Genomic DNA, 12,579 nt, shown 5'->3' with positions numbered 1-12,579 from the left:
TTCTAGAACTTTGTCATTAAAATAGCTGTGGATATCCCCACACAATTTTTTCAGACACCCAAAAAATATGTTTGTCTGTCATAAATATTTTACCTCATAGACTCAGACATTTTAGGAAGCTGGAAGAAAATTGAAAGATTATTCAAGTCAGTGCTTTTATTGTGCAGACGAGGTAAAGATCCCAGCTAGATAGAAGTATCCTTCTGTGTGTAACAGTAACAAAAGCATTCTGCTGCCTCCTGGAAGGAGCTGATCGTGCTGATCGTGTTCTCCGAGAGAGCTGAGAATGTGAACTTTGATCCATAAAGACTTTTTCAGGAGAGATTTTGAGTTCAAATTATTATGTCAAGTTCTTAGTGGAAAGTCTAGAGAAGTCTAACAGTACTGCCAACCAAAAAGACACAGCGTCCTGCCGACGGAGGTTGAGTCCACTCTGAGTGGTACAGGTATCAAACCTTTATTTGTAGCTGAAGACTTTTGTTATACATTTAAGCATAAAGTGGAAATCAAAACCAGCATCTTTTGACCTCAAGTATATATCATATCCCATCTCAGCTGTACCATTATGTTTTCAGTAGTACAGTCTAATCCAACCACATAGAAAACAAGATCCCAATAAATATTGTACACAAAATTAGTCATCTGTTTTGTTTTTCTTTCATGAAAATATATTGTGAAGATACTTTCAATTCACTTTTGCTAAAAGACACAGTCAAAAAATGCTATTATTTCTCAGTCACTGAATTTTACTGAGAAAATGTATTGGCTTTGTATTTGGGGAAATTTGCTAAGTACATTATGGACTCAATAAAATCATATCTTCTATTCTTATGTTCTTTAGTTATTCTTTTTAAAGGAAATAGGGACTGTTTCTTGATAAAATATGATTAAAAACAAATTTAAACTCCATCTAGTTTTAGAGAAGTACAATATCTACTTTCAATGCAATACAAATTGTCTGGTTTAAGTTCATTCTCTCACAGATTGATTTATTTTTCTTAGGAACCATTAATGCTCAGATATCAAAACAATGTTAATTATTAATGAATTTTATCAATAGGAAACCTCTTCTTGTTTCCCAGGAAAAAGCAGCCCTTTAAAGGTCATTTTAGTCTTAATACTGCAAACAGTTTTTACATCAAGAGCAAAGAAAACACAAGGCTTTTGAATTAATTAATAACAAAGCCTGTTTTGAGAATTTATGTTTCTAGCAATGTGATTGCCAGGAAAGTTAAAAGGAATCAGATAAGTATCATTTTAAAAGTGAAGCATTAGAAAATAGTTCATACAAATAGGAAGAAAGCCAATTATCCTCATCTTTACTATACAGAAAATTAATAATAGGGCCATGCTTATTTCTAGATAAATTAGCTTGTGTTTTAAGACAATAATGATGTATCTTGATATTAAAAAGAGTAACATCTCTTGTTCCTTAAAAGATATAATTAGGAAAAAAAGTCAAGAGGTAACAAAAAGACCTAATTTTAATAAAGAACCTCAGCCTGTTTCCTCTTTTAACAGAGATGAAAAATGAAGGAAAGAATGGAGTAATCCCATGGTCCTTAAATTCTGCCTCCTGAATCTCAACTTGTGGTTAATGATCAGTGAAATGGTAGGACTTCAAGCATTCAGCAGGAGACAAACAGAAAAGAGACAAAGGACATGAATATTCTACAAAATAATTCACCCCTCAATAATTGATTAGTGCCCATGCTTTTATGAGAGTAAAGAAATAAGCAATGGGATAAAACTTTGCCTTTTTCCTATAGAAATAGATGGTAGATAGCTTCCTTCAGAGCCTATTTAACTGTCACTTTTGCTTTATTCATCTGAAGTATAAACTGAATTTGCATGTAGATATTACATTCCTGAAATGTAATAATCAGATTCATTTACTTTTTGTTAGGGAATTTATCTCAGTTATAGGTGGTATTTGTTTATACATGAGCTTCCTATGGAAAATTAACTGTCATTATCTGCATCCCAAACCTTTCCACAAATACCTTTGGCACATAAAATCATCTATTTAAATGTCCATGACCTTCCTGGCATGGAATACTCACTGATAGCAGAATGTTTCATCACAGCATGGTATTACGTTGATATGTATGCACTTGAGTGGGATGTTCTGTAGGTCAAAAACAGAATTTAGAACATTTTAGAACAGGGTTAGCAAATCTCTGTAAAGGGTCAGATAGTAGGTATCTTAGGCTTTACCTATTGCAACTACCCAATTCCACTGTTTTAACACAAAGGAAGCCACACAGTGTATGTCTGCAAGTGATTATGGTTGTGTTCCAATAAAACTTTATTTACAAAAACAGGTAGTAGCCCAGAATTGGTGTGTAGGTCATAGTTTGCAGACCCTTCATTTAAAACACAAGTGGAGATACATTCTAAAGAAGCAATAACCCTGAGTAATTCTTCATGCCCATGTTTCATAGAACATTAAACTTGTTATGAAACAAAGGCAAAAAATAATGGGAAGAAGAAAAGACCAAAAGAAGAAGAGAAACTATAAACAATTTTTAAATGATATTCTGAGGCCCATCCTCAAACACATAGCTCATACGTATATTCTTATGCATATTCTCTCTACATAGTAATTTTCCATAACATTTTAAAATAGCAACTTAAATGTCATCTTTTCTTCATCTTTTCCCCAGTAAAACTAGTTGGGGCATACTGTGAGCCAAACACATTGCTAAGCCAAGAAGTAAATTCCAAATGTGAAATATCCACATTACAATCTATTTTACTTAATATTTGATATCTGACGTATCTCTAAAGGTGATTAGCTAATTGGAGGAGTGAATGGAAAAATGGATTTCTCAACTGCATTCAACAGATTAGTACATTCTGTTTACTTATTTTAAGATAATGTAGTTCATCATTCCCATGATATATTAAATTATAAATGAAACGTTCATAGTGGAGTTCCAGATATCAAAACCTAATATTTTAATGAGCTAAAAACAATGTTTATTTGTTTTGCATGATTTCATTTCAATTATTTAACTTAGTGCAGGATATTTAGTACCCTGAATTGAGAATTTTGTTTCAATTTTTGGGGGGTCTATATATCCATGTATTTTTTATGCTAATTTTTTTATTACAATAATTGAATTTGTGCTTAGGTATCAATACAGTTTTCTCCACTTCCTTCTGTTTAATGTTTAACTTTTCTAACTGACCCAGATGGTAAATGTTACAGATTTCAAGCTTGTCTCCTTTTCATTAAATTTTCTAATAAATCCCATGTACTAATAAATGATTTGATAGTCCCATCAAGTTATCAGGACAATGTCCAGTGGGGACTACATACAAGGGTAAAAAGATATTGTTGAAATAGAAAACAGAACACAAACCATGCCCTGGACATGTGCTGAGGTAGGAAGGAGGAAGGGGCAGTGAGAGTAAAACCAAGACATCTGGCATCTATAGTCTAGATGACATTCGGGCAGTCATCAGGGTCCAATGGGATGAGGACAATTGATTTAATAGAGCGGCCCAGGCTGACTTCATTTAGTTCACAGCAGAGGGTGTAGTGCCATCAGGTAGGTAGCAGCCCCTAGGGAATCTGCCCTGTATTACATGGAGAAGTACCCACACCAACCCCAAAGCGGGCTCTAGCCAGGCAGTTTAAGGGTTTGGAGGTAAGTTTTAACAAGCACCCCTCTCTTAAGGGTTCTTAAAAACCAAGAATACCTTAGGAGGATGTTAAGGGTCCAAGGTTCTGTCCACACCCTGTTGTTAAATGAAATGAGACAAATGATGTGCTGCCAGACCAATTCTCATTCTTCAGGACAGGCAAAGACAGTCTAGGAATCTGAAGCAAACACCTGCCAAAGGTGCAGGAATTATAAATACACAGTTATTCATTGAAAACCTAGGAACCAAGCAGGGACTGGCATATGATGATTATAGGAAATGCAAGGAACTTTATGCACATGCAGTATGTAGTTCTTTCTGCTTTTCAAAGCATTTTACAATGAATGAAAAAGTTAAGGTAAAAACTTCACTAAAACAATAAAAATAAAGATTTTTTTGTTTTTTTTCCACAAGATTGGGTCCCACAATTTAAATAATTTACTATATTTGCAACACCATTACTAGCTGTTTTCTCACGGGAACTTAAATTTCTGACAAACTGAAAAATATATTCTGACTTCTTAAGAAAAATATAAATAACAATCCTGATTTTCATTTTTTTAAACTTTAGGAGATAAAATTATCTTCCGTGCCAGTCCTCTAACTGAAAATATTTAGTCACAGTGGATTCATTTAAATATTGGGATAAATTCTATCATCATTTGCACATTTCCTCCAGGGCTCTGCCTTTATTTATTTATTAGATTTCCCAAATTGTATGCTTGGTTTAAATAGCTTCAGGACAAAAATACAATAAAATTGCATTAGTTAAAAATATAACCAGCATCAGCAACATGAAAACATAACAGTAAAACAGCATGAGCACATACATATAAACATAGTCATCATTTTAACACTCCATTGGGACAAGTCATATAACAAAAGATAAATTGTGTGCCAAGTCCTGAAGTTTAGGCATCTGGGGTTCTGGGAAACCACACAGGCCTGGAAACTCAGGTTGGAATGGTCATCACAGGCTCCTGAGAGGACTGCAGCTCTCCATCCAGGGGAAAATCAACAACTGTTAACAGAAGCTGATTTCATTTGGCAAGAAGGTTAAGAGGAAATAAAACTTCATGGCTTTTTTCTGTGTTTCTGGCAGAAGAGCACATCATTTCTAAACAGCAAATACACTCAAACTTAACAGACACTGAAAAATAGGTTTGTTTTTTTCTTTTCTTTTCCTTTATTTTGTTTTTTTAATTTATCATGAGGGGGTGCAATGAGAAGTGAGGAGAGGAACATAAAGGTGTGTGTGTGCGTGCATGCATGTGTACGATAGTCTACTTGACTTTAGTATAAACTTTGAGTGTTCAAGCAGTTGCAATGCATGTATAAATAACCCCTTATAATGCTAAGGAATCTTAGAGATTTTTTCCCTGTTTATTGTCTAAATGCTCCCAAAGTGATCTATAAAACCTTCATGTCTGAGAATTACCAGAATCTAGCTGAAAGTCTTTCTGTGATTCCCAGTTGCCTTTAGGGTTAAACCCAAACCATTTAGCATAGCACATAAGGCCATTCAGGGTCTAGGTAGGAGTTGCCCATGTCTCTGGTTTTCTCTTTGTCCCTTCCTCCCATCACACATGACATAGAATTTTATGAAGGCTGCTGACTTTGTTCAGAAAGTCTTTTACTCCTTTCTCCTTTCTCTCTGACTCTTAATCTTAACTCAGAGCTCTGATCTATCCTCTGTCATAAGATCTCCTTGCCTGAAATCCCAAAGACCAGGTTAGTTTTCCCATCTGCATTTTCTCATTATACTCTCTCCTACCATAGAACTTATGATATTGTTTTGTAATTGCACATATTGCCTACTTCCCTATATTCATGCTACTTTTTTACATTTTCAAAGACAAAATCTAGTCCTGTCATTTTCACCAGGATGCCAGGAAAAAGCCATTTATCTGGTCTGCCTACTTCCACTCAACCCTCATACTACCCATTTTTTTCATACAGCAGACAGTGAGAACTTCTAGTAATGCAGTTCCAATCATTATTTTTCTGTTTCAAAATTTCCAAAGGATAGATATCTGTTGAATTATCTTACCAAATGTGTTGATACAGCCCTACAAGCCCCGGCCCCTGCCTACCTGTCAGATCTCATTTCACTTATAACCCTCCCTGTACTTCCTTCTCTTCTGGTTCAAAGATAGTTTCCTGATTTACAGTATGATCTTTCGTCTGGCTTGTATGGCTGGCTCTTTGACTCCACTTGGTCTCATCTAAATACCACCTTCTCAGAGAGACTTCTCTAATTACCCTTGTCAAAATGTCCCTTACCCAATTCACTCCTATGGCAGTCATCAGGACCACTCACAGTATATTTCTATTTCTTCCATTTTCTGGCCATGTGGTGAGGTTATTCTTCCTGGAAACTTTGTGTTTGGGAGGAACCAGGATAACTGGAGCTCCATCCAATGTGACTGATTTTGGCCAGTGAATCATGAATCAGAAGGGATATATGTTCCTTCCTCTACAGCATTACTCTGATTTATTTTTTTCCTAGCATTTAATACTTTCTAGACTAATCCAGTTTATATACTTGCATGATTATTTATTAAATGCTTGCATGTTCCTTATCCCCTCATGTAAGTTCTGTGAAAACAATAAAGTCTCTCTCTTGTTCACTGCTCTATCCTAGTACTTGGCAAAATATCTGGCACATTGCAATATGTATATGTTGAGAGACCAAATCAAGGAATCACAGAGGCCAATATTTTCATTTTAAAGTTTATGAAACTAATTCGGTGGCTCTCTGCCACTAACTAAATGTGTAATCATGGGTAACATTAACCAAATTTTCTGATTTCTTTTTTTTTTTGGTGGATGGCAGTGGTTAAAGAAACAAACCCAAGAAGGCTAGACTGCCTTATGCAAAACTTGCAATTTATTGATCTTTTCATAAAATACCAAATTTTACCATGACTTTACAACAGAATAAAACAAATATTAAATTTTATTAGAAAAGAAATGAGCTGAACAACAATGCTTTAAATACGAGAAATAATTGAATTTATAGATGTTTCAAGATTATTATATGAGCTAATTCCTTTTTTTTTTTAATTTTTGAGCCTCTTCATGAGAAAAACCTTACAAGCAGGTTATAATGGTACATTAGTAAAGAAAGTAGTCTCTAAAATTTAATTATGTGGGCTCAACTCTCATTTTGTTTATTTTTAACCAAAATTAAAAACACATGCTGCTCCTTTTTTCACTGGATTTTAATCCATCATTATATAATTAATTTAAGGCATAAACACAGCTGAGTGCCTTATAAACTACCATATGCATGCAAGGTTATGTAGTGGGAGTTAAAGAAACAGGGACATGTACAGTGGCCTTGGCATTCCTCTTGGAATGTTCAGTCAGAGTCTAGAAAATCTCTGAATCCCTTCTTAAGGTAAAAAAAAAAAGTGTATAAACATAAAGCATCATATATAATTTCTGAGATTTTATAAATCTCTAAAACTTATTCATGCATTTCCTAATTCTAAAGACACCAGAGTAAGATACCCAATTCTAGATAGCTTTTTTAAATTTTTTCTTAAGTAAAGTGAATCTGAGAGAAAATTATGGACATTACTAGGTGGAGTGAAAACAGAAGACATTCCAGGCTAGGGAGAATTATGTAGCCACGACCAGGAGGTGTGCACTAGTGGCTGTGTGAGCACTAAGAGGGGGACTGTTTTGCTCTTTAGAATTGAATGCTTATAATGGTGTCTTGCAGTTCTCCAGGCTGCACCCTCATTTTAAAATTATTATGATCTGGTTGTTTGTGGGGCTGCTTAATGGATAGTATATCAGTTCACAGATGTTGAGATATGGGTAGTTTAAGAAAAAGAGAAAGAGAAAAGCCCCAGGGAAACATCACATTTGTGTTTGAATTTATAGGATAAATGTTTATTTAGAATAAGAAAACAAATAAGTAGATTCACTTATGAAGCATAAATAGATAAACCAAATAATTCCGAGCAAAGAAAATACAAATGGAATAAAATAAAATGCATAGACAGTAACAGCATACTCTCTCATAGATTCTGCTTTTATCTGTGTCTACAACTTATTTTCAGCTCTAAGTAACATTAAGCTAAAAGACCAGGAGTCATACGTAAACTTGCCATACCACTGGGATCAGGAGAAGCGAACTTGTCTCTGGAAGCAACAGTTTACCTTTGCAAGTCTCTTTTTTAATCAGTTTGATCTATTAGATTTCTGAATTTACTTAAGTTTTCTTTTTAAGAATTTCCCATTTGGTCACTGAGTTCATGGTTGAAGAATATAACTTTAACAACTAGATCTTGGAAACCAAATAAAAAAATATGTTTAAAATATCAAAGTATTACTTTTAACAATAATAGAACATGGAATTCCCTCCATTATTTTTGACATCTTTGAGGCAGCATGGTTCCTGAAGAAGTAAAAGATGGGGAGCTGAATGGAATTGTGGTACAGAATTTTGTATATACTATTTAATTTCATTTAAGCTAATAAAATGATTCCTAAATTAGGTCATTCTAAATATACAATGTTATTTCTTCTCAAAATGCCCTTGCCTATCACTATCCTGTTTATTTATTTACTTAGTCTTCTGATCATCTCCAAAAAATAATCTAACCTATAACCTGGAAAGATTAAAGGTTATAAAGAAGAAGGACATAAACAAAGGCAGAGTAAGGATTAGTAATGCAAATATATCTAAGGATGAGATTGGTCCAAAGTCATATGGAAAAGAATCCATACATTTAGCTCTAAATTCTAAGAAGCTTTTGCAAAGAGAGAAACATGATGGATTTTGGAATTTTTCACAGATATCCATATAAAGGACTCGGTAAGAAGAAAAACTAATTTGCACCCAAGAATAAAATTAGTATTAATACTGAAGCAAGAATGAAATAAAATTTTTCTTACAACTTATAAGAAGTAGATTTAGGACCCAAAGAAAACATAGTTAGCAGTTGCCCTATTGCCTCCATCCACCAGGGGAAAGAAAAAAAATTCCACTAGGAAATAGTCAATAGAAATGAGTATGTTTGTCTTATAATAAGAAGGTCTTAGTGCAATTCATTCCACCATATATAAAGCAGCTAACTTTGTGACCCTGGCAAGGATGTTAGCCCAAGAATCTTCTTTTCAAGAAACTAGAAAATCTAGATTTTTTTATAGGAAATCTTCAGATTTTTAAAAGATCAATAGTGTTTTCCAAATTAAACAAACTGACGGACAGATTCAACATATGAGCTGCGAAGTCTTCAAGTCTTACTTCATAGAATGTAGAAAATCAATACACCCTCCATCTTTTAGTAAGTCTTTAGAATCACTGAGTGACAGTTACCTGAAATACAACTTTTATATGTTATTGGTTGAGCTCATACTACTGGTTACAAAATTCAACTGGCCAGTTTGTTTTACTTCATTTTCAAGGAAGGTTATGTAGCAGGAAAAGAACCAGAGTCCATTTCACTGCTGCTTGGAAGCTGTCCTTTTCCATAGATTTCCTTGGAGAACTGAGTGGGGTTTAGAGTGCCGTTTGGTTTGTCTCCTTTCCTCTTCCTGCATGCTGCAATCCCATAGGATTGTCAAGTTTCCTTTAAAAAGATCCTGGGTTTGAAAACTTCACAGTACCTTGTTTATGAAACTGGCCCCATCATTCTTTCCCACTCTAGTGGTTAGTCTGCACTGCTGAAGAGGTCACTCCGCAGATACTAAATTAAATATGTAAGGGAGTAGCTCTAACACATTCCACATACACCTTCTGAATGTAGAGACTACCATCTTTATCGAACGTATGTGCACATGCAAATATTTTGTTTAATTGTGAAGATTCTGTATGTCCAAACCGAATGATTTGGATAATTAGGACAGGACAACTAGAAAGGCTCTGTTTTTGGAAGGAACTTTGGAGCCATCCTAAACTCCGTGGCTTCTCTGTCAACTGGGTGTGATAATTACAAGTGTTCTTAGCAATGGTTACTTTTGAAAATTCGCCTTACAGGTTTTCTGTGAATTGGAAAACATCTATTTTCTACCAAAAGAACTTTATTCTTGCTTCTATGGGGATCCTTTTATCTTTCTTTTTTGCTTTTGTTGGTATTATTTTAGCTCTACTGCTCTAGAAATGCTTGGAAAGTAGAGGCAAATTTTCTGTGCATCTTTATAATATCATTTTATCTGATATATTATAGTTGTTGAAAGTCTTTAAAGAAGAAAAAGTCAGGAAATGAATAATAGCGACAAAATTTTGTGGTTAAAAATGTAATCATTTACAGCTATCCATTTAGTCCTCACAACAATCCTGCACTCTCCACTTTCAAGGTGAGCAAACATATCAAAAGATTAAGTAGCTGCCTTAGTTATTAAAAGTGCTATTATTAGCTTTGACCTTAAGTGAATCTAATCTTACCTCATAACCACACAGTCCTTACTTACCATACCAGCTTATTAAGCAATGGGTAACTCACCTGAACTTGCTTCAAACTGATCATAATGATACAGGGTAATTGCTGTTATAGTTCTAATGTAGATTAATTGCTGCATATGGTTATGTAATATACACAATAAATTTGTTTCATTAAAACTCCAGCCTGGGAAAATATATATTAAAATATTTTACAACGAAACTGAGAGATTCTGCTTAATCTATATCATAATATTAGATATTAGTATTATTAATAATACTGCAGAATGGCCATATTTTTCAACAGCTATGCTGTAAAGCATACATATCCACATTTGTATTTCCTTATCCTTGCTTATGCTTACCTGCAGAATTTAACGTATATATTGGTCATCAGTTTTGAGAAATAGTGTTATCTGTGCACTGAATGAATTATTAATTGATAAATTGAATATGAATGCATAGTACCTCATTAAATACTCTGATTCTTGAACTGAAATCTTATGTTCTGAAAAATTTGTTTATTAACTGGCTTTTTGTTTGTTTTTAAAAATGTGGATGTTATTCTTCAAAGATTTTGTTAGAAAGCTACTATTTTTTGGTTATTTACTTCTTAATAGTCTGAAGGAAAATATCTAAAGATGTGTCAAAAAAGTAAACAAAGTCTTAACATTTAGAGCAGAATGTGAAATCTCTCTCATGTGTCATAGAAAAAAGCCCTTCAATGATCTCATTCTCAAGATACTCATTAAAGTTGCAACGAAATACCCATGTATTATCTTACTTTCTCTTTCCCTTTTTCTAATGCATCTGGTACTTTCAGAAATTCTGTGGAAGGCAAGAAACATCATTTTCTATGATTATTAACATTTCTAGAATGAATTTGAAAATACAAAAGAGTATTACAGCTATTAAACAACTAAAGTAAAAACATATTCTCTCTGGCATTGTAATAATGCCTAGAGAAAGAAAAAAAATTGAAAAATATTATCATCAAGTAAAATCGTGATTTCTCTCCTCTCTCCCCTCAACCCCTGCCTCTGCCTCTCTCCCCCTTGTTTCAATTCAAGAGATCCGTTCTCCTGCTGGTTGTAATGGGGATGAATTTCGATGCCATCCTGATGGAAATTGCATTCCTGGTCTGTGGCGCTGTGATGGGGAAAAAGATTGTGAAGATGGTAGTGATGAAAAAGGCTGTGATGGTACCTTACGATTGTGTGATCACAAGACCAAATTTTCCTGTCGGAGCACAGGTAAGAGGAACATTGTGTTCAGCTTCTGCTTTTGGCTTCCTGGATGTAGAATCTCTTTGGCTCATCCTTAATCCATATCTCACCTTTATAAACAGTATTCTTGTGTTTCAAGTAGGTTTGCTCATGTTCTATATAGAACCATAGTGATTGCTAACATTTATTGAGGACTATCCAAGGGCCTGGTATGGTTGTAAGAATGTCTAAGAATTCATTTCATCATCCCAATTCACAATGAGAAAACTGAGGCCCAGAGACGTTTCTAACTTACTCATGTTAAAAAAAGAAAAAAGAAGTCTTAATCTGCCATGTCACAGAGACAGCATGGCAGAATTGGGATTTGAAACCAATCAGTCTGGATTTTCAGTGAGTCCAGAAAGGGTTGACTGTGATAAACCCACAGACTAGAAAGTAAAAGCAAAATTACATACATTTATTTCAACTAGTTTCCTAAAATTTACTATGCTATTGTTAGATCCCATTGGGATGAGGGTGATGACTGTCATTCAAAGAGCAGATTTGTCTTGAGAGTCACTAAGACTTTTAATTATTTTTTATGAAGTTATTCTATTATTATGATGTTCCCATTTTGTTTTTCTATATATAATACCTTCCACTTAACATGATAAACTAACTTTCTATATCAGATTATGAGCTGAAATTCAAGGAAAAAAAATACAATGAGCTATCTTAGTATAATTTGTGAAATGCTTTGAATCATCATCCAAGTAACCCAATGAAAGACTTTTCTATAGATTTCAGGGTATAGTCTGGAATCATCTCTGGGGTTTCTTTTTAATGTGAAATTGCTTTTGAATTGCTTAATCATGAGCTCTTAGTGATTCATTCTGCCCCTTATTAGGTATTTCAACCAAAAGGTAGAAACAAGTTATCACAGCTGTGAGTAAGCAAACACTCTGGAAACCACATGGCCTATGGGCATTTAAAGATATGAAAAGATATAAAAGTGAATTGTTTTTTTCTTTACATACTTCCTGTTTACAATTAAGTATTCAAAAGAGAAATAAAGAAATAAATATGAGTGAACATGGCTTCTTACTGAGGGAGCTGCATTTTCAAATTGGTTATTTTTCCAACAATATTTTTTAATTTCTGCAGTTTTTCAATTGTTATATGAAGAATATTAGTTTTGGGGTTATTGGTTGGAAAAATGTGATTTTAAGTTTAGAAGGTTTGTATGAAAATTTATTTTAAACTGGATTAATAGGTGAATAATTAATTAAAATGAATGAACTACTGACTAAATAAACAAGTTTACTT

General features: G+C 33.9%; 1 protein-coding gene across 6 annotated transcripts in view; it reads left to right on the top strand.

Moving 5' to 3' along the window:
* Positions 1 to 12,579, top strand: part of LRP1B (LDL receptor related protein 1B) — a 1,876,014-nt gene that overhangs the window by 1,155,351 nt on the left and 708,084 nt on the right. For all 6 annotated transcript variants that reach the window (XM_073241389.1, XM_073241391.1, XM_073241392.1 and 3 more), the window contains exon 21: positions 11,119 to 11,301. In XM_073241389.1, the coding sequence (XP_073097490.1) occupies positions 11,119 to 11,301 (183 nt within the window). The remainder of the gene's footprint in view (positions 1 to 11,118; positions 11,302 to 12,579) is intronic.

Source organism: Manis javanica, chromosome 7 (genome assembly GCF_040802235.1).
Source record: "Manis javanica isolate MJ-LG chromosome 7, MJ_LKY, whole genome shotgun sequence".
NCBI classification, from domain to species: domain Eukaryota; kingdom Metazoa; phylum Chordata; class Mammalia; order Pholidota; family Manidae; genus Manis; species Manis javanica.
The sequence above is the reverse complement of the archived record's forward strand: the minus strand, read 5'-3'. Positions and strand labels throughout refer to the sequence as shown.